At 38.6% G+C, this 22,623-nt stretch overlaps 1 protein-coding gene across 1 annotated transcript in view; it reads right to left on the bottom strand.

The window, feature by feature from the left end:
* Window positions 1-7,904: 7,904 nt before the first annotated feature.
* Window positions 7,905-22,623, bottom strand: part of LOC149077891 (alkaline phosphatase, tissue-nonspecific isozyme-like) — a 39,257-nt gene continuing 24,538 nt past the window's right edge. Inside the window, exons 4-8 of the mRNA XM_089241495.1 lie at window positions 15,887-16,065; window positions 15,581-15,788; window positions 13,773-14,114; window positions 13,125-13,244; window positions 7,905-8,297 (exon numbers count right to left, since the gene is read on the bottom strand). Coding sequence (XP_089097621.1) covers window positions 8,014-8,297; window positions 13,125-13,244; window positions 13,773-14,114; window positions 15,581-15,788; window positions 15,887-16,065 — 1,133 coding nt within the window. The 3' untranslated portion in view covers window positions 7,905-8,013. The remainder of the gene's footprint in view (window positions 8,298-13,124; window positions 13,245-13,772; window positions 14,115-15,580; window positions 15,789-15,886; window positions 16,066-22,623) is intronic.

The raw sequence follows: 22,623 nt of genomic DNA, 5'->3' as shown, positions 1-22,623 counted from the left end.
AGTATCCAAGCATTGATTGCATATTTGATAAATTTCCCAAAATTAATCATTTTTACTGGCGACTATGCATAGTACCAAAGCGACCCATTGTTGGTAAACATGATAAATCATACTATATGATATACTATGCTATGATAATTCATACATTTCTTGCATCATTACATCTGGGTTTGATTGTAAAATTTGTTATATCAGGGGTTCGACAATATTGATCACATACTGAACACTCTTAGATTTTTTTCATATTCATCAACTTTGCCAATTACACAAGGATATTATGCATCTTTGAGGCAGAACAGCCAGCTATGTTCTGGTTAAGAGGAGGGTGTTATGCATAATCACAAATAAAGGCAATAAATTTCAACTGCAGTCGAATCCCGTTATAACGAACTCCAAGAGACCGGAGAAATCGCTTCGCTATAACGAAATTTCGTTATACAAGAATTCCAGGTTTATGCATTATCTCTATGTAAGCTTATCTGGGGGATTAGAAAAGCGTTCGTTAAAACGAGATTTTTCACTATATTGGTATTCATTAAAACGGGATTCGACTGTATTTATCAAATTTACCAACACACTTGGTTACTATGCATAAGAACTGGTAAAAGTAATAACTTCAGTACTTATCAAATTTGCCAATGACGCTTCAGTACTATGCATAATCTCTGGAAGTAATAAATTTATTGAACTTACCAAGATGATTGGTAAGTATGCATAATAACTGGTTACTGTTTATCACATTTATCAAAACATATAAACTCATTGAAAAATTTACAAATTATTCCTTTCCAAAGATAACGAGACTATTAACACAGATCTGAAGTCAGTCAGCGAATTTTTCTAATCTCAACAAAGATGCATTATTCGGATTGCGCACCGCAACACCACATCGCAACAGGAACTCAATGTGAGGTCCCCACATGCACGCATCGATTTCTATGTAATTGTTGCTCGCTGGATCCAAATATGCATTTACAAGATCTTGAACGAGAGACGCCAGTGACCGCATTTGTTGTCCAGACGCATTCTCAGAGAACACATCCTCGCTGCTACTGTCAGCTTCATTATCAAACGAATCCGGAATGGGAAAATGCTCAGTTAGAAATCTACCTAACTGTTCTGTTCTTACCCTGTTCAACTTCTTCAGCTTCCTATACTTGTCTTCCAATGCTCTCGTTTCTTGGTCTTCGATGGTTCCCAATTCGTCTCCTCCAACCATCTCAGACAGCCCGTCACCAGGTTGCTCACCACTCGGACCAGGATCACTGCTCGCACCGGCGCTAGGACAGTCGATGCCCTCCCTGCGACACTGCTCACGGACGATCTTCGAGATACGTCTCTCTTCTTCGAGAGTCGCGTCCAGAGACTTGCTCCTCTCCTCTTCTTTCTTCAACTCCTCGAGCAACGAGTCCAAGACCTCCGAAGAACTCGAGACTTCATTGTGGAAGTTCTCTTGGGTCAGTTTGAATATCAGCTTCTCATCCGTGACAAGCGCGACCGTGGAAGATTTTTCCATGGCTTCCAGTTGGGCAGCTAGGCGGTATTTCTCGTGTTGGCGGATAATTTGGCGACATTCATCCCTGCTGTTACTATTATAAGGCGGCAGGACGGACACCGTGGAGACTCGTTGCAGTTCGGCCATCACCGTTCGCAGCTTGTACAACTCGCGCTCCATCCCACGGTTCAAATGGTCCATGAGGGAATTGTTATCCGCACTATTGGGGCGCTGTTCGTTGTCGTTGATCGCCATGGTTACGATAACATCAACAAAAAAAAACCCACTATACAAACAACTATATCCCTGAAGTATACTAGAACAACTATTCACACAATTTTGGTTCAAAATTGAACTGATCAATTCACAACATTGGGTCTGATTTTGGCGGGAAACAAGATTGTTTTTGGTTAGGTTCAAGTTCACGATGTCATCCACCTTATTTTCAAACTTTAAAAAAGACGGCGCTGCTATCAGATCGATGACGACGTCACATTAGATTGATCGGCCATCTTATGTCTATCTTGATTGTAATTCGCTCTGAATGGATACTTCGACCATATTTCACCCAGAAAAATGTAGATCGTAAGATCCTAAAAAGTGAATTTTTTCACACTCCACTTTATAGTAATGTGCTGCCATCTAATGTCAAATTTAAAAACGACTTATTTGGTGATCATGAAGTATAAAGTAAAAACTATATTCCTTATTCCGTTCAGTTCCTTATAAACAAAGCTTATAAACTGAACTGAAAATTCAAACTAAAAGTTCGGTTATTTCATTTGAGCATAAGGAGACATCCGAAACAAAGACCCTCTTGATGAGCAGACGACAGACAAGAAGTCGGTTTGTTCAGTTCCCTACAAACTAAGCTCACAAACAGAACTGGAAGTTCGAACTGTCAGTTCAGTAATGTTTTCAGAACACAAGGAGACGTCCAAAACAAATAGCGTGGAGAGAAGCAGACGACAGAGATTGTGAGGCTTGCATCGAGCTTATATTACTGGAGCATCCAGCCGCCGCGACGGCAGCGACATCAAATGCAAGGAAATCACGTGACTCGGTCAAAACAAAGTTCCCGCCCGGCAATTTGTCCATAGAAATGTACGGTTCGGTCTTTAAATATTGCGTTTTAAAGATTAAAAAAAGGATAGACAACTCATCTAATGATGAAAAAAGATGAAATTATTTATTTCATTAATAATGGAATCATTTTTTTCATTAATGCTGGAATAATTTCTTTCTCCAAGGTTGCTGAAAAATTTCTTTCATGAATGCTTGAATTTTCCAGCATTAATTCTGGATTATCCTTCATTAATTTTCTTTCATTAACTCTTGAATTTTCTTTCATTAATTCTCGAATTATTTGCTTTATTGATTATTATTTCTTTCATTATTTCTGGAATAATTGCTTTATTGATTATTATTTCTTTCATTATTTCTGGAATAATTGCTTTCATCAATTCTGGATTTCTTTCATTGATTCTGAAATTATTTCTTTCATCGATTCTGAAATTATTTCTTTCATTGATTCTGAAATTATATTTCATTAATTCTGGAATTATCTCTTTCATTAATTTTGGAATTATCTCTTTTCCTCAATTCTGGAAATATCTCTTTAATTCTAGAATTTTTCTTTCATTAATTTTTGAATTATCTCTTGCCTTCATTCTGGAATTATCTTTTATTAATTTTATCATTTTCTCTTTCATTAATTTTGGCATTATCACTTTTTTATCAACACTGAAATTATCTCTTACATTTATTCTAGAATATTTTCTTTCATTAATTCTAGAATATTTTCTTTCATTAATTCTAGAATATTTTCTTTCATTAATTCTAGAATATTTTCTTTCATTAATTCTAGAATATTTTCTTCCATTAATTCTGGAATTATCTCTTTCATTAGTTCTGGAACTATCTCTTCGATGTTGAAATTTCTTTCATTTATTGTTTTAAATTGTTGTGGATGTCATAAGAAAATAACGGGGGATTGTGTGTGTCTTCACTGAGTCACGTGATCTTCAGTCGAAAGATGTTGGGGAACACCGTTCTCAGCACTGCCAAGCCAGAGACTGCTGACGTCATATTCTCTCCAGTAATATAAGCTCGATGATCCTAATAGATAGATACATCTAATACAGAGGTCTTCAACCTTTTTCTAGTCGCGAGCACTGCCTGTATCCATCAGAAAAGAAGAGCACCCTCTTCGGCAAGTTCGACATACGAATGCATGCAATCAGGATGATTTCAATCCTAGAATGCAATTTGTCTAGGTTTTCAATTGGAACGTTGATCAAGTGCTCGCGAGCGCGAAATTGTACTCGAGCATCGAGCACTCAAGAAGCTTCAGGGAGCACCGTGGTGCTCGCGAGCAACGGGTTGAAGATGCCTGATCTAATAGATAGATATCCTAATAGAATCCTAGAAGATCCTTATAAAAAATTAATAGCAATTATAGATAATACTTACTACTTATAACACTTAAGCTGACCATATTTGCTCGAGAAAGATACGGAAAATTGATCTTCGAAATACGGCAAAATACGGGACATCACCAACTGGCGCCAAATTGAGGTGAAATTGCCAATTCTGGCATGAAACTAATAAAAGTTTTCTACAATATCACAAGTAGCTATTTTCAGTCTCCGAGTTTGACAAGATTTTCAGAATGAGTTCGTTTGACATGATTTCGACATAGAGAAATCTGGATAATTTCAGGAGTACTTCGAAAGAGGAGAATATATTCTCCTTCGAAACGAAATGCTGTAAAAATGAGAGTAAAACTATTTTAGAGAAAAAAAAGAAAGTATTTCGGAGTTTATTGAGAGAGTTTATCAAACACATAAAAATTCCCGACCTCTTTCCGACGTTCAGTACTCATCGACGTTCCGACCGGTATCAGTCCGATATCCTAACGATATCGTTGTGCTGCTGGGGATGTTTGAATTTGTGCTCTGAATGTATTTTCTCTGTAAAATATGTAATTAAAGAAAAGAAATTTTTAATGAAATTCACAAGCGATGTTCACGTTTTATTAAAAAAAAAATAAGTCAATGTTTCTGTTCACACGTAAGATGTTGAATAAAAAAATCCATTTACAGTATTAAATGAATTATCTTGTTCACAGCTACCTGTCAAATGTAAAAAAAGCAATGGGCTTCTGACGAAAAAAAAAAGAAAAGAAATGTTATTAAGCATATTACTCTGTATGGTTTATTTAAATCCAGAAGGATCGTGGTTCACCGTTTGTACAGCGTTTGACGAAATGCCTCTACCGATCACGATATTTTGACAGTACTCACCGGGTGTTATTTTGTAGAGACTTCCAAAAAGTATTGATTATACACATTTCTTCCTTTTGTTCAGTTTAGCTGATGCCAGTTATTTACTCGTTTTCTTTAATTTATTTTTTATCTTTGAAAAGTTATAACGTATTTGCGTTATTTGTAATTTAAAAAAAAAAAGAACAAAAAATACTTTAAAATTAATTTTTTTTTTGTTTAATGCACATCAAAGCTGTTTCAATGAGCTTTTTAATACAGCTTTGATGCACATGTGAAAGAATCTATTGCATCTTCTTCTATTGTTGACTGATTTCACAGATCCTCTGATCTTCGGTAAAAAACACATGATATGGATTCAATTATAATAATTTATGTACTGTGTTTATAAATTTCATATGAACATTAACTCATTAAAAAGTTTTACATTTCCATTCACACAAAATTGCAATAAAAGCACTTTCATTTTTCTTGTGACATTCAGTAACATAAAGACTAACGATTTTGAAACACTCTCAAGGTTCATCATAGCAAACATTTTTGATAATTTTTTATATCTTCATCCGTAACAGAACTTTCCAGTTCGAAAGAAATTCGTGATTTTCATGACGCAAAATCATTTGCACCAATTATTATCACATCATTTCATTAGGGTCATCAAGTATCTCTTTATTTCCTGACATTTATTGTTCATGGCCATTAAATGACTTTGAAATGACGTGATTCTTTTTGACTGACGTCATTTAAAGAAAATGATCAAACTTTCACGTCATATTTGACGTCAGGCGACTACTTGGGAATCTTGGCTTGAAGGGGAGGGGGTGTTTTAAGCCCTCCCATTCCTTTTTGCTTACGCCAATGGCTTCACTGAATATTTCAAAATCCTTCAATTCACTTTTAGCAACTCAAGTGTTGTCAATACGTTATTACATGTACTAATATTGACTACTACTACTAAACCAGACATGCACCTCGTCCATATTCCTCTGCGGAACTTCTAACGAATTGGTACATGTTGGAATATGTGTGTGCATATAGTGAACCTTCTGTGAAATTTGTATCTGTGTAATACTTGTTATATGTGTAGTGCTGCCATCTGCAATCAATTTTCTTAAACTATGGGGTTTTTTTCAACTCACACTGAGTGAAGTGTAATGAATGAATAATTCAATACTAATATTGACTGTTGTTACTAATATTGAGTTGTTTACTAATATGTAATATTGACATTATTTCTAGTGATATACAGGGTGAACGTGACATGTTCAGTCAAACGAGGGGGGGGGAGGGGTGTAATAGACGAGTCCAAGTGGAACCTGAAACACCTCACCATTTTCTTCCTGTCCTTTCTCGAATCGCTTTCGTGTTATGAGGATGTGGATAATCAATCATGGAAAAATAAGCTTCAAGTCGGGAGAAAAAACCAGAATTCGTAAAGTTCGAAAACATACACGCAAAAATAAACACATATTTGGAAAAAACAGGAAAAATCCTATAAAGTGACACCAATTTCATCGATATATTTGGATTTAATGGCGAGCTAAAAGCGATGAAAACCCACCATAACTCGGAAACGGTTCGAAATAGGACAGGGTTGCAAGGGTGTTTCATGTTCCACTTGGGCGCTTCTATAACCCCCTTTCGTTTGGCAGAACATCTCACGTTCACCCTGTATATCACTGGAAATAATGTTAACTCGTCAACTCATAGCTATGAAAACTGTGGCAGTTATGTTAACTATGTTATCTGTGGCAACATTTCTGATGAAAATAACAAAATCAAGTATTCACTGTGTTTTAAAAACGGGAAAAACCAGGACGCTTCCGGGAAATACGGGACGTTTGGTCATCCTACTAATACTGCTAAAAAATTCAGTTGTCATCAAAAAACGATGCGTTTTGCCAAAAGGCGAGCAAAGTTACTAATTATTACTCAGCCATATCGTTGGGCGTTTTGCCTGTGGTGGCGTTGTTTTTGTATTTGTATAAAATCGTTGAAAAATTACTGATGGTTGAAAATGGAACGCCATTGAAAATCGATTCTCGTTACTATGACTTGATCGTGCATGCCCCTAGTACGTATTCTTGATTTTAAATAATTCATTTACATTAATTCCCTTCCTCATTGCGGGGGGAGCGATGTATAAAGTACAAATTATACTAATTTCCGAAAAAACCTCTGGATCGCAAAGGGAAGGCCCCTGGATGCCAGCCACTGTTTTTTGTTTGTATATAGCTCATGAGAGAGAGTTCTGCTAAGAAGCCCAATTCATGGGGAGGGGGGGGCCTTCCTGCGATAACTGTTGTAAGGGGTCATTCAGGTATTACGTCAGCATCGATGGGGGGAGGGGTTTCCGATTTGCTGACTTTTGATGACAAGAGGGGGGGGGGAGGGGGTTTATAAATTCCTAGAGGAATGTACACGAGGTGCATGTCAAATGTATAGTCACAAGGGAAGTTAGATTTTATATGAAGCTGCTAGAATATATATAAATTTTTTTTTATTCCATTAATATAAATTGTGCAGCAGTATATATTGCAGTTTTGATTACAGTTTCTATCTGAAAAAAGACGGCTGTTTCCCCAAATTTTTACTTCCAACTAACATGCATTTACAAGGATGACGTCACTCTAGCTATAGTATTAATACCGACGTCACACTTCCACTCAAAGATGGCGGATGAGTCAGCTGGTGGGGGGGGGGGGGGGGGTTCAAGTAGCTCTGTGAATGGCTAAAGCGATAAGACTGACATCGCAGTTTCGTAGAAAGGTGACGGACGAGTCATCTGAAAATTTAAAAGAATTCTACGACTGGCTGGCTATATTGATAATACCGACGTCACACTTACACTACAAAATGGCAGATGAGGCATACTTCCACTCAAAGATACAGATATAAGTCAAATTTTCGAACAAATATGGCAGATGTGTTACACTTTTGCTCAACGATAACAAATGTGTCTGCCTGGGGGGGGGGGGGGGTTTGAAGGAGCTCTATGACTGGCTGTAGCGATAATACAGGCGTCACACTTCCACTCAAAGATGGCGTATGAATCAACCTGGGTTTCCAGTTCTCTCCACTCCCTCCCATCAACTGGAGGATTCAGGGAAGTAATATTCACAGAATGGAAGTTAAAAACCAATTTTATTACAATAAAAATAAACATAGAAAAAGTACTGTACAAAAAGACTGAATAAAACACATTTTACATTCCTATAGTCAAAATGCACGTTATCATCTGAACAAAGTAATAGACACAACCGCTAAACACCATGAAGTCACTAGAACTTTAACAGGATGGACCTGCGACGACGCCGAGACGCGTAATTCACTTTCGCAGTGTTCCCTATTGCTGCCGATGCACCCTGCATACGCCATCGCGTGAGCTATGTAGTGCTGGTCGTAGACGCCGTTGAAGATGTGCGCCATTGGGCCAGTTGCGTACACGGCTACGTCTTCTCCACCGTGGGTGACGGTGGATCTTGGCACAGCGGCTTGTTGGAGGTAATCCTTGTGAGCTGGAAGTGGAATAACAAAAAAAATAATTATCTTAATGATCCTCGGAAGGCAATTCAATAATTTACTGAAATTATTTTTGATTATTTGACAATATGAATGTCCATTTTTTTAATTTCAGAAACACAAGCCGCGATTTTCCTCAAGACCGTAAAAAGTGGAGTAATGGATCACGGGGTTCAGGCTGATCGGTTTCAACTAAACGCCATCGTACCCGAGTGATCAGTCTCGAGTGCCATGGGGCCGTTCAAGTATTACGTAAGCAAATTTTTAAACATTTTTCACCCCCTTCCCCCTTGTCAGCAGAAGTCAGCAAAACTCTGACAAAATTTCGTCATCAGCTCTGCCCCTCTGAATCCTAACGCATATTGGTGGCCCATGGCTAAAGCTCCGTCCCGTCCCGGGACGCCGGAGCCAAGAAAAGGGCCAAGGTCGATTGTCCCAACCCCCTGCTTTTTTTGTTTCCTCAATAAGGCATTTGTTTATGTGGCTTTTTCTATCACCTACACAGAAAGTCCATTCTAATATGTAAGTTCAGTTCCTTTTCATCCGCCATTTTTTTTTTTTTTTTAAATTTCTGCCACTTGATTGCAATTTTCTTTTCTGAATTTCTACTTCCTGTCCTTTTCTAAATTTCTGCACCACTCCCTTCCTTTTTCCTTTGAAATTTCTGCCTTTCTCACTTTTTTTTTCTGAATTTATGCTCCTTCTGCTGAACTTCTGCCCCCCCCCCTTGATTTTTCTTTTAAATTTAAATTTCTGCCTCTTTCACCTTTTTTCTAAATTTCTGCATCTTGCTTTTTTTTTAATTGTTGTTCTCTACTCTTTTTAAAATTTCTACCTTTCTCACGTTTTTTTTTCTAAATTTCTGCCCCTGATTTTTTTTTAGAAAATTTCTGCCCCTTTATTTTCTTTGAAATGTATGTGCCTCTCACACTTTTTTTTTCTAATCACTGTGCTCTCTACCTTTTTGAAATTTCTACCTTTCTAACCTTTTCCTGAATTTCTACATGTCACACTTTTTTCTGAATTTCTACTTTTCTCACTTTTTCTGAATTTCTACTTTTCTCACTTTTTTTCTGAATTTCTACTTTTCTCACCTTTTTTTTGAATTTCTACTTTTCTCACTTTTTTTCGAATTTCTACTTTTCTCACTTTTTCTGAATTTCTACTTTTCTCACCTTTTTTCTGAATTTCTTCTACTTTTCTCACCTTTTTTCTGAATTTCTACTTTTCTCACCTTTTTTCTGAATTTCTACTTTTCTCACTTTTTCTGTATTTCTACTTTTCTCACCTTTTATCTGAATTTCTACTTTTCTCACTTTTTTTTGAATTTCTGCTTTTCTCACCTTTTCTCTGAATTTCTACTTTTCTCACCTTTTTTCTGAATTTCTACTTTTCTCACCTTTTTTCTGAATTTCTACTTTTCTCACCTTTTTTCTGAATTTCTACTTTTCTCACCTTTTTTCTGAATTTCTACTTTTCTCACTTTTTCTGAATTTCTACTTTTCTCACTTTTTTTCGAATTTCTACTTTTCTCACTTTTTCTGAATTTCTACTTTTCTCACCTTTTTTCTGAATTTCTTCTACTTTTCTCACCTTTTTTCTGAATTTCTACTTTTCTCACCTTTTTTCTGAATTTCTACTTTTCTCACTTTTTCTGTATTTCTATTTCTCTCACCTTTTTTCTGAATTTCTACTTTTCTCACTTTTTTTTGAATTTCTACTTTTCTCACCTTTTCTCTGAATTTCTACTTTTCTCACCTTTTTTCTGAATTTCTTCTACTTTTCTCACCTTTTTTCTGAATTTCTACTTTTCTCACTTTTTTCAGAATTTCTACTTTTCTCACTTTTTCTGTATTTCTACTTTTCTCACCTTTTTTCTGTATTTCTACTTTTCTCACCTTTTTTCTGAATTCCTACTTTTCTCACTTTTTCTGAATTTCTACTTTTCTCACTTTTTTCTGAATTTCTACTTTTCTCACCTTTTTTCTGAATATCTGTCACCCCTTCCTTTTTATTTTCAAATTTCTGCCTCTTAAGCTTTTTAAAATTTCTTCCTTTCTGCCTCTTAAGCTTTTTAAAATTTCTTCCTTTCTGCCTCTTAAGCTTTTTAAAATTTCTTCCTTTCTGCCTTTTTTCCCCGAATTTCTGGCCCTGTTGTTTTCAGAATTTCTTCTTCCCTCAGCTTTTTTTACAGATTTCTGCTCCATGCACTTTTGCAATTTTTTAAAATTTCTACGTTTCTACATTTTATTCTTCTTCTTAATTTCTGTCCCTGAATGACAGGGCGAATGATATCTCTTTTTTAAAAAGTTTTCGCTTCCCTCACCTTCTTCTGAATTTCTGCTCTTTCCTTGCCCAGTGCCGTCTTTGCTTATGGGCTCATCCGCGCACGTCTCGGTTTCCTCAAATCACATCTGGTCAGACATTTTCAAGAGCAAGCACGCGAATTGGTAAGGGGTCGTTCAGGTATTACGTCAGCATCGATGGGGGGGGGGGGGAGGGGAATGGGGAGTTTCTAATGTGCTGACTTTTGATGACAAGGGGGGGGGTTTGGGTAATGCTTACGTCATCAACCACCCTTTATGAAAATATGAAATATTTTTAATGGATCTTACTCGGTGCGCCAAAAACGAGAAAAACCTTTCGATAGTTCGTGGGCACATGAAGTAACATCCCCCCCCCTCCCCCATTAATAAGTGCCCTACAGAGCCAATTTAGTGATCTCAAAAATGTTCGCGGATCCAAGTGATCTGGAAATGTGACCGAGCCGCTTAAGTGCTCTGGAACTGTGCTGCGGATCACTTGAATAATCTGAGAATGTTCCGCGGGTAACTTGACTTGATTTAGAACCATACTTGGGGACCACTTAACTGCTCTAAAACTACGCCACATGTCACTCAAGGGATCTCTAAATGTGTCACGGATCGCTTAAGTGTTCTGGAATTGTACAACGGGACACTTAAACGATCTGTAAATGTGGCGCTTAGTTCATTTTTACAAAATTAAGTTTGAGGAGGGCAGGCCACATAAGATAACCCCCAGGGCCATATTTAGTCCGCGGGTCAAGAGTCTTTATGCGATTTATCATTATATGGCTTAGAGGGTGGGTCGCAATGAATTTATTAAAGATAAATTTTGAGTTCATAGCCTTCAAATAACATTGAAATTAACAGAAATTGATTTATAATAACATATAAAAGGTAATTTCTTTGAAAATTTCAATTGCAAAAAATACTTTCATTAAAAAAATAGATTTTTGATTGTCGAACGAGACCCTCTATGCCCCCCCCCCCCAATGTAAGTCTCTGATCCCACCAATATGTGTTAGGATTCAGAAGTACAGAGCTGATGACCAAATTTTGCTGACGGGGGGGGGGGGGGGGAGAGGGAGCAGCGTTTTTCTGGCTTTTGCTGAGGGGGGGGGGGGTCAAAAATGGCAAAAAATTTGCTTACGTAATACTTGAACGGCCCCATAATGTATTTCAAGGGTGCTCAACCTTCACGAGAGTGTGGGCCACATCATTGGCTTGAAAACTCATCGTTTCAAGCGTATCAACTCATGAGTAAATTTGCCGCAGGCCACTGAAGCTCTGTAGTAATGCTGCGGGTCACATAAGTAATCTATAAATGCTCCGCGGGCCACGTGAGTGACGTGGACCTGTGCCACGGATCAATAAGTTATCTGTAAATGTACCGTGGGCCACGGAAGTGTTCTACAACTATGTCGTAGGTCACTAGAGATATCTTTAAATACACCGTGGGCCATTTAAATGATGACGAACTGCACCACGGGTCACTTTAGTGATATCGAACTGCAATATGGGTCACTTTAGTGATATCGAACTGCAATATGGGTCACTTAAGTGATCTGTAAATGCTCCGCGGACCACTCAAGTAATCTTTAAATCCACGGGTTACTTGAGTGATTTACCACTATACCACATACCAACTCCGATCATATATCGCCATACGGAAATTTCCAAGTAGCAGAGTTGGGTGGCTCGATAGGTTAAGAACTTGATTCGGATGTTCTGTGGTTGAATTCGAACCTTGACGGTAGCCTTCACAGTTGAAGACGAGCATCTTACCACTGCACCACTCGGGCACGACTTGAGTGACCTGGAAATGTGCCACGGGCCGCTTGACAAATGTGAAAATGTACCATGGGCTACTTGAGAGACCAGGAACTGTGCCGAGAGTAACTTGAGTGATGTGAAACTGCACTGCGCCCCCCCCCCCCTTTCAAGTGTTCTAGAACTATGTCAAGCGGTCTTTTAACACAACGGGAGCCACTTAAATTATATCGAACTGCACCGCGTGTCACTCGAATGATCTGAAAATATGCAGCGGGTCCTTTAAGTTATCTCAAAATTTGCCGCTTAAATCATTTTCGAAAATTAGGTTTTTCGAAATTAGGGTTGCCGGGCATATCACGACTCCGAGGGCCACATTTTTTTTTTATTGTATATAATAGAGCTTGTATATACAGAGCTGGGGGCAAGCAAGACGTAAACAAAACCAAAAAAAAACCCAAAAAACAACAGATGCAGTGTCACAGTTACGGAGGGGCATTCAGAGGGTGGGGGCGTGTTCCGCCCAAGGCGGAAAATCTAAGTAATGCGGTCAAAAAACACTGAATTATAAGTTGTTGGTATCCCAAGTATTACGGGAGAAGGATGGCAAAATCTGAATAACCTGCAAATCCGCCTCTGAGCAGATGAGCATGTATACAAACGGGTGTGGGAAGGTGGAAATCACCCACATTTGACCCACGGACCATGGGTTGAGTATGTGTATGGTGCATTTGTATCTAATATACCAACCCGTGTCGGTTCCTGTAATATTCTTTCTCCCAGTCTTTGGATCGAAGCTGTAACCAGGACCAGTAGAGTACAGGAGCGTGGTGTACGGCATGCCATCGACGTTGGATACTTCAGCAATACCTTGAAATCAGAAAGCGTCATGAAAATATGTGTATATTAAACATTTCTATTGAAGTGGAAGTAAATTTCCATCTATACCAAAATTGAAATACAATCCACTGATCCCTCAATATTTTAAAATAACTTACAACATCAAGATGCATGCATTCAACGTACAGCGTACGGTACCAACACTCTTGGTACCGTAGAACCAACCATAAACAAGAATGTAGGCCAACTCTTTCACATGAGGCCATTGCACGATTTGGTTCCCCCCCCCCCCCAATCCGTATCCCATTTTTAATATGATACGAACGGGAGGGGATGGAGTGAATGAAATTGAACTTTATCACCAGAGGATGAAACGGCATCATCTCAGGAAGAGGATGAAATAGGAGAGGATGAATCGGGACATCACCGGCTGCAGATCCCCTGGGTGAGATTGAGATAGAGGTCCCTGTGTTGATCGTTCTACATCTAAATCGGCCCACCTGGAGCACCCTATCGTTTCAAAATACCATCAAAGTTCAAAATAAAAACACATTTTACCGAAGATATCCTCCCCGACTGAAGCGTATCCCGTGAATATGAGTCCTTGCGAGTGGTCCGACGTCACCAGGATCAGCGTGTCGTTCTCCGACGTCGAGTTCAGGGCGACGTTGATTGCTTCTTCCATGTCCAAAGCTTCGGAAATCGCCCTGACAGCCCGTCCGCTGTGGTGACGCTTGTCGATGAGCCCGCTCTCCACCAGTAGGAAATATCCGTCTGGGTTGTTGGACAGCACCTGGATAGCCTTTTGTGTCATCTCCGCCAGAGATGGTTCGTCGAAATCGCTGAGTTCCGTCCGCCCTCGATCTGTGACGTCGTACATATTTCCAGGTTCGAACAGACCTACGAGAAGTTTCGATGATAAAGAAATAAGTCAACAGCTACGGATTCAACACCGCAAATATTTATCAACAAAAAATTACTTAAGAAACTACTTATAGCCCATGGTTCTTAATCTTATTTAGCGGCGACCAAAATTCAACAAAACGATGCGACCCATGCTGTAATTTAAACATTACTGATCCAAAATTAGAGACTTTGAACTCAGTGAAACTAGTGCTATCGTAAGGGGATTTATGCAACTTTATATGACTAGGGTTACCAGAATTCCTCCTTTAGGATCGCACGTCCACATTTTTTATGTGATTTCAAGGGTCCTCCTACGTATTACATAATTCACCCCTTTGTCCTCCTTTGCAGGTTTCCAGCAATATTTATGTTTTTTTCCTTTCGAATTTTGAAGCAGACTCTTTAAATACCGCAATTTGACTAGTTGATCTTTGGGCTTCATAGAATTTTTTTTTTACCCGCGATGTCTGAAAGGTCTAAGACCCCTGCCGCAAAAGAATACCCTCTGTCATGATGAACACCCAATTTTAGGACACCGTGAAGCCGGCTCCACATCAGCAGCGCTACGCCACTGCTAAACCACACATGCACCTCGTCCATTTTCCTGTGCGGAACGTCTAACGCATAGTTTTCCAGACTTTTTTGTTCCATCGCCCCCTTCTTCAGAAATTTGTTTTTCTCTCTCTCACCCCCCCCCAAATCAATCAAACCCCATAGGATCCTATGTTATACCAGTAGCTTCTATCACTCCCTGGAACATTCCATCGCCCACAAGGGGACGATATTGCCCAATTCGGGAGAAACACTGTTCTAACAAATTGGTGAAGGAATGTGCGTGTACGTGTTGTGAATCCAAAGTGAAGGTTGTTTCTGTGCAATGCTTGTTATGGGTGATGCTTTTTTTTTTTTCAAACCGAGCACAACTGAGGTCTATCGCCAGAGGCAATTTACTACCTAGTGAGTTGTGCCGGAAGTATGGGTGATGCTGCCATCTGCCATCAATTTTTCTAAATATGAGTGAAGTGTAATGATTTATTAATTGCATCCTTGGATAAGCCTGTAGCTGTCTGTGGCGAGACTCTCTCACGGAGAGAATCGGCTCACATTCGAGCCTCAAAGTTGGGAACCACAGAAAAACAGCTTCAACCGACCACCACTGCGGCGACGGCGGGGTTCGAACCCGGGTGCGCGCGATGCGAGTGTGTCACTATGACCACCACATCGGCAGCGCTACGCAACTGCGAGCCACTGAAAAAACAGAAAAGGTTTTTGAAGTCAAAATCACCTTAGAGACGTCTCAAAACCGGTGTTTGAGAGCAGCAGGCGTAGTGTTGCGGGTGTGGATCGGGCATTAAACAAATGCTGTGTTTCACGGGATTCGAAGTCAGCGCGACCAGTTATACCGTACAACACCTCAACATCACCAGACACTTGGGGATTTATAGTGAGCATTTAATCACCTAAAAGGAATTCCACTTTCGAAGTGTCGACCTTATCGAAGCCTTTCTTATCCCACACGTAGGCGTGACGTAACTTGTGGTAACGCTTGTGGTTGATCCAGTAGTCGATGAGCAGCTGTCGATCCGATCTCTTGCCTCGCCTCTCGGGATATTCCGAATCAAACGTAGTGTTGGGCATGAAAGCCTCCCTTCCGCCTCCTAATATAACCTGTTGACACAAGCAAACCCCAGAATATCAATTGGTTATTGTGATTCGAAATTACGAAACACGAATCCAAAATATAAATTCATCCAATTAAGTAAGACCTGGAAGTTCCTTCCTGGATAGTCTTCTATCAGCTGCTTGGCGATGTCTTTGCACAGGACTCGGTCTTTCATTGGCATGTTCGAGTCATATTCCCACCAACGATCCGGGGCATGAGCGTATAGAGGCGACACAGTCGCATGCGTCACACGCATGTTGGTCACGAATCCGACTGATTTCTCTGAAAAAAAAAAGCGTGAATGCTCTGTGTTAATTTATCATGAAATTGAATTGGTGAAATATTTTAAACATAACATGCTCAGCAGTGCTTAAAGCATGGGTCCAGCCGGGTGCGGTTCGGGGGGGGGGGGCTTAAGACCTTCATAACATTCGGATTTAAATCAGATTTAGAGAATAATTTATGGAAATTAAAAAGGAGGAATTTCTATTATATGTCGTTAGGTGGCTTCGGAAAAATCACTTGACTCGGGGGACCTATGATGCTCTTGAGACGGCCCTGGTGCACAGTTATTCCAAAAGTCACGTTTTTCAAAATGTGCCTCAGACAATGAAGGTGCCTTGATGAATATCAGGTGATTGCGTTTGACCAATAGGAGGAGTTTCCACCGACTTGGTCACTTGGTGTGAACACACACGAAGCTTTTCGGCAGAGAGTGATGGGGCGTAAGTCACGTGGTAAAATGGGAACGAACTCGCTCTCTCATCTTCGGGTAAATAAAGATGGTCCCCGACGAAGCCTATATACCAGCGTTTCGAATGATCGTCCAGGGCTGCGTAACTGGAAATGGGTGAGTGATCAACACAGGGCCGTCATTTCAACTTTTTCCAGGGTGGGGGGGGGGGCAAAGAGCATGTACTAAAGGTACACATGTATATATATATATATATATATATATAAATGTATATATATACCATTTGTAGTGTATTTTCAAAAGCCAATCTGGTAATTTAAAAAATGAAAGTGAAGTATCTTTATTATTTTCGCAATTGGGATTATTTATTTGCTGTGTGCCAGTCGGTGTAATGGTTGAAGTACAGGGTTAGTGTGTCGAAGTTTGTGGGTTCGAATTAAACTGTAAACCCACTCGAATTCTTTTAACCGCTGTGGTGGTCGAGTGGTTATAGTGCGGACTCGTGATGCGAGGATCCGGGTTCGAACCCCACAGTGGTGGTCGGCTGAAGTTGGTTTTCTGTGGTTCCCAACTTCAAGGCGCAAATGCGAGCCGATCTCCCCGTTAAAAAGTCTCGCCACAGAGAGCAACAGTCCTACAACGGTAAATCATTCAACCATAACACTTCACTCATAGTTAGAAAAACTGGGGACAGCACTACACATAACAAGCATTACACAGAAACAAAAAAAAAAAAAACTTTACGTCAGGTTGCACTACACGTACAAGCACATTCCCGCATGTACCGATTCGTTGGGGGGTTCCGCGGGGGAGGGGGTGCATTTGGGGTGTAGCAGTAGTAGGTAGGGCCTCCAAAAAATGGCTCGGGGATCCATGATGTTCTTAAGTCAGCCACCTCGTTGGGCAATTTGCCTGTTGTGGCGTCGTATTTGTATATTTGTATATAATTATACGACAAGAAACGTATAACACAGGGTCTGAAAGCGAGTTAATTGTAAATTACTTTTTGGAAGTGAGTTACTCAAAAATTATTGATTACTGCACGACACAAATCTTTACGCCTCGCCTGGGCCCGACAACACCGACATTGGACTGTTGAGGACTGGAAACACGTTGCATGGTCTGACGAGTCTCGGTTCCAATTGCTTCGAGCTGATGGACGTGTACGGGTATGGAGACAACCTCATGAATCCATGGACCCTACATGTCAACAGGGGACTGTTCAAGCTGGTGGAGGCTCTGTGATGGTATGGGGCGTGTGCAGTTGGCGTGATATGGGACCCCTGATACGTCTAGATACGACTCTGACAGGTACGTAAGCATCCTGTCTTATCACCTGCTCCCATTCATGACCATTGTGCATTCCGACGGACTTGGACAATTTCAGCAGGACAATGCGACACCCCACACGTCCAGAATTGCTACAAAGTGGCTCCAGGAACACTCTTCTGACTTTAGACACTTCCGCTGGCCACCTAAATCCCCAGACATGAACATATCTGGGATGCCTTGCAACGTGCTGTTCAGAAGAGATCTCCACCCCCTCTTACTTCTACGGATTTATGGACAGCCCTGCAGGATTCATGGTGTCAATTACCTCCAGCACTACTTCAGACATTAGTCGAGTCCATGCCACGTCGTGTTGCGGCACTTCGGCGTGCTCGCGGGGGCCCTACACGATATTAGGCAGGCGCACAGTTTTTTTTTTGCTCTTCAGTGTATATTGATGATAATTCATGCATTGTACGTGACAATTTGGTGTTATAGGCTGTATTCACCGACATGGTTCAAAGTTTGCACTATAGGAATTGGACCTAGGGACTGAAGCCATTTGAGAGCCTTCCCTCCTAATAAATTTTGTGGGGGGGGGGGTGTCGGATCCCGATAATTTCTGAAAAAAAACACAATGTAATGCATCTTTTCTTTCCTGTATATGCGCTTGAGTCCAGTAATATATACGGGACGACAAGCAAGTTTCAGCCCTCCCCATTGTTTTCTTCATGGTGGTGCCTCTGGTTTAAACTGCAGCCACAATTTTTGGATAGAAGATCGACATGGATTAGTTAAATTCAGGTTTTTAACCAATCTGTGTCGATCTCCTATCCGAAAATTGTGACTATAATTGACCCTGTCTGTGAATACCGACTTATATGAAGAAATGATGACGAAGTTACCATATGATGAGTAAGATGCTGAAGATGCATTGCGATTAATGCTGTATGATTACGATAATGAAGATATGTAAAAAAAATGGTCAATATTAAGATGAGTTAACTTTAACTTCAGATAAATAGGTATTATAGTCAATTCCCGTTTCAACGAATAACCATTATAGCGAAAATCTCGTTTTAACGAAAACTTTTCTAATGAACCAGATAAATTTACATAGGAACAATGCAAAAGTCTGGAATTCCTATACAACGAAATTTCGTTATATAGGAGGGAAGTGATAACGGGATCAACTTTAAAGGCCAATATGTGCAGTCATGAAGCGAGTATTTACAACTACATATGCATTATATCTGTTACGGTAAATGAGACATATGTGGTTATTATATGCATAGGCTACTTACCAAGCATTTTAGTAAGTTAAATAAATTTCCCTGAATTTAATCACTTTTACCGGCGTTTATGCGTAAAACTACAAGCGTCGTTGGTAAACATGATAAATCGAACTAACTTTATCCCTTTTGCCGGTTATACATAATCTCCATTGGTGAATATGATAATTTTCACTCAAATTATCTTGATATCATGCTACTATTTTATCATACGTTCTAGCTGGTTTTTAATGAATTTTTTTTTTGAAAATTTTTCAAAAATTGACTAGCACAGGTATGTAAAACTTGCTACTGCCATAGTGTAGCGCATGTAATCAGAAATATTTCTGATTATTATAGCATCTTCAGCATCTTACTCATCATATGATAACTTCGTCATCATTTCTGCATATAGGTCGGTATTCACAGACAGGGTCAATTATAGTCACAATTTTCGGATAGGAGATCGACACAGATTGGTTAAAAACCTGAATTTAACTAATCCATGTCGATCTTCTATCCAAAAATTGTGGCTGCAGTTTAAACCAGAGGCACCAACATGAAGAAAACATTACGGAGGGCTGAAAATTGCTTGTCGTCCCGTATATATTACTGGACTCAAGCGCGTATACAGGAAAGAGAAGATGCATTACATTGTGTTTTTTTTCAGAAATTATCGGGTGCCGACCCCCCCCCCCCCACAAAATTTATTAGGAGGGAAGGCTCTCAAATGGCTTCAGCCCCTAGGTAAAATTCCTATAGTTCAAACTTTGAACCATGTCGGTGAATACAGCTTATAATACCAAATTGTCACGTACAATGCATGAATTATCATCAATATACACTGAAGAGCAAAATTATATATATATATATATAGTATTTTTTTTCAATGATATTTCTATTAAAGCATATTTTTTCACAATGTTAAAAAGTATGAGTCTGTTTAACCCAGTTCACTTTGAATCCGTATTCATTACAGAAAAATCACAAAACAAGTCTGCAGTAGATTGGAATATGTCACCAACAGAAAAAAAATTGCATATAGTGTAAATTTCTCACATTATTGCAAAAAACAATTTTTATCAAAGGATGCACCGTGGCCAGCTGGGGTGCCATAGCAGTAAGGATTGGGGGGGGGGGTGGTCGCGTTATTCCATATTATACATAAGATTTTAACGGGGGAGGGGGGGGTTACGCTCAGAATAACGTCACTACAAACGAAACAAGATGTATCTGTTTATGAGTTTGGGGCGTCATCTAGGTTGGCGTTCAACTAAAATCTTCTTCTACTATACCATGCAAAGTTCTTAAAATATAGATTATATTGTCACATTCAAATATAAATTGAAAAATTCCCAGCAGTTTTAATAATGTAACTGTCAAAAAAACGATAGTTTCTTTATCTATTCATTTTTATTTTATGTAATATATTATGTTCAAAATTTTTAACTTACAATAATATTAATGAGGATAAATGCGATTATATGCGTTTATGTGAGTAAATATGATTAAATGTATTTACACACCTTCATCAACGTACAAGAAAACCAGGAACATCTATTCTAGGAAAGCCAAGTCACACGGATCAGGTTTTTTTTTTGGGACAAAAGGAGTCTCAACAGGGCCAATGGTGAGGAACTCACCAATAATAATAACATATATATATATATAGGCACTGGCATGCAGCATCATCTCGACCTCAAGAGGTTTGTGCCATCATTTTCAGTCTTTTTAACAGTTCATAAACACGGCAGAGCAGGTCTGGGCATATGCAGAAAGTTCTTTGGTCTTTTTAACCTTGCTCTTTGTCTGCTATCATAAGGGGAGATTGCCGAAATTCCGAGTCAGCTAACTTTTTTCTAACTCTTTCTTTGTTGCAATGTAGCATAAACCTAAGGTGTTCGGGTCAAAAATGACCCATGGTGTAATTTTCAATGTTATTGAATTACGGTCGCATTTTATCAATGTTGTCGACGTAACTGTTTATTTAGCTATCATTTATGTGCCTTTTTCTGTATTTGTATATCATTTAACGTTGTCTTACAGGTAAGTTTTCGTAACCATAAGGAAGTATGTATATGCATTTAGTGAACCATTTCTGTGTATTTGTGAAAATCACACTGTAAACTTTCAAATACAATACAATGCAAGATGTGTATTTTCCTTATATTTATTATATATATTTCCATTCAATGGATAGAACAATATTATCAAAAGAAAAATTACGAAATAGTGACAAAATATTTCTTACGTTTGGGTGTTTGACAGTCAATGAAAGGAAGTAATAGAAAATTTGTTCATTCTTTAGAGGCCTTTCACACGGAGCGGATGCGGACGCGGGTCCGGAAGAAGTTTTAACAATTGGAATATACTGAGCCTTTCAGACGAGCCGAAATTTCCCCGCACCTAGGAAATATTCATGCAGGTCCGGACGTCGTCCGCATGTGTCAAAACCTATCCGCACTTAGGTTAAAAAGTCTCGCCACAGACAGCAACAGGCCTACAAGGATACAATTAATAAATCATTACACTTCACTCATATTTATAAAAATTGATGGCAGCATCACCCATAACAAGCATTGCACAGAAACAACCTTGACGTTGGATTCACAACACGGTACACGCGCATTCCAGCATTCACAAATTCGTTAGAACAGTGTTTCCCGAAGTGGGCAATATCGTCCCCTTGTGAACGAATTCGTCCGCATCTTTGGCTACTTTTGAAAGATGATTTTGCACGGAATTTTTTTTAATTATTTGCCATAAATACCCTTAAAAACACCATATGAAGGTCCCTGTTCATCAAATATAATGTACCTACATACGTCTATCCCTTCGTTTCCTTCTGAGATGGAGATATGGCAACTTTAACTGCCTTCTGTCCATACTTTACAATTTTATACAATAAAACCTGCCAACAACGGCCACTGACGGGACCAAAATGATAAGCCGTTCTGTAATTCATTACGAATATTTAATTGACTAAATACTTTAATAACTTTTAAATTTAATTTAAAAATTTTAATTTTTTTCTTTTAAAATTTTTATTATTTAAAAAAATAAATATTTGAAATATTATTTTAAATTATAATTTTTTTTAATTTTTAATATTTTAATTTTTTTTAATTTTTAATATTTTAATTTTTTTAATATTTTAATTTTTTTTAATTTTTAATATTTCAATTTTTCTAAACTTAACATTGTTTAATAAAAGTATTTGTTTTTTATCACTCAGTTGTTGTTCACTCAGGGCCGGATTAAGACGTTTGAAGGCCCTAAGCACTTGAATATTTTTGGTGGTTCCCCGATACCTACAAGTATATTTTACTCAATATTCAGTCTATAAACTGAAAAAAAAATGAAATTTTATATTTCAGAAGTGATTAAACTAAGGATGGGATTTTACTTTAAAAGGTTTATGAAAGTTATTTTATAAAACTTGAAAAAAGCAATCAATAAATTTATCGATTGCATTCGAGCAAATGCAACCGATCAGCTTATTGGTTGCATTTTTTAAATAATTATAATAAAAATTTTATAGTGTAATTTTGATTTACACTATAAAACTTTGATTAAAAATTCTTTTATAAACTTGAAAAATGTAAC

The sequence above is a fragment of the Pholcus phalangioides genome, unplaced genomic scaffold, assembly GCF_987345545.1.
Source record: "Pholcus phalangioides strain wild (caught in Gottingen) unplaced genomic scaffold, Ppha-v1.0 ptg000014l_1, whole genome shotgun sequence".
Classification (NCBI taxonomy): domain Eukaryota; kingdom Metazoa; phylum Arthropoda; class Arachnida; order Araneae; family Pholcidae; genus Pholcus; species Pholcus phalangioides.
This window is presented reverse-complemented; position numbering and strand designations above follow the sequence as displayed.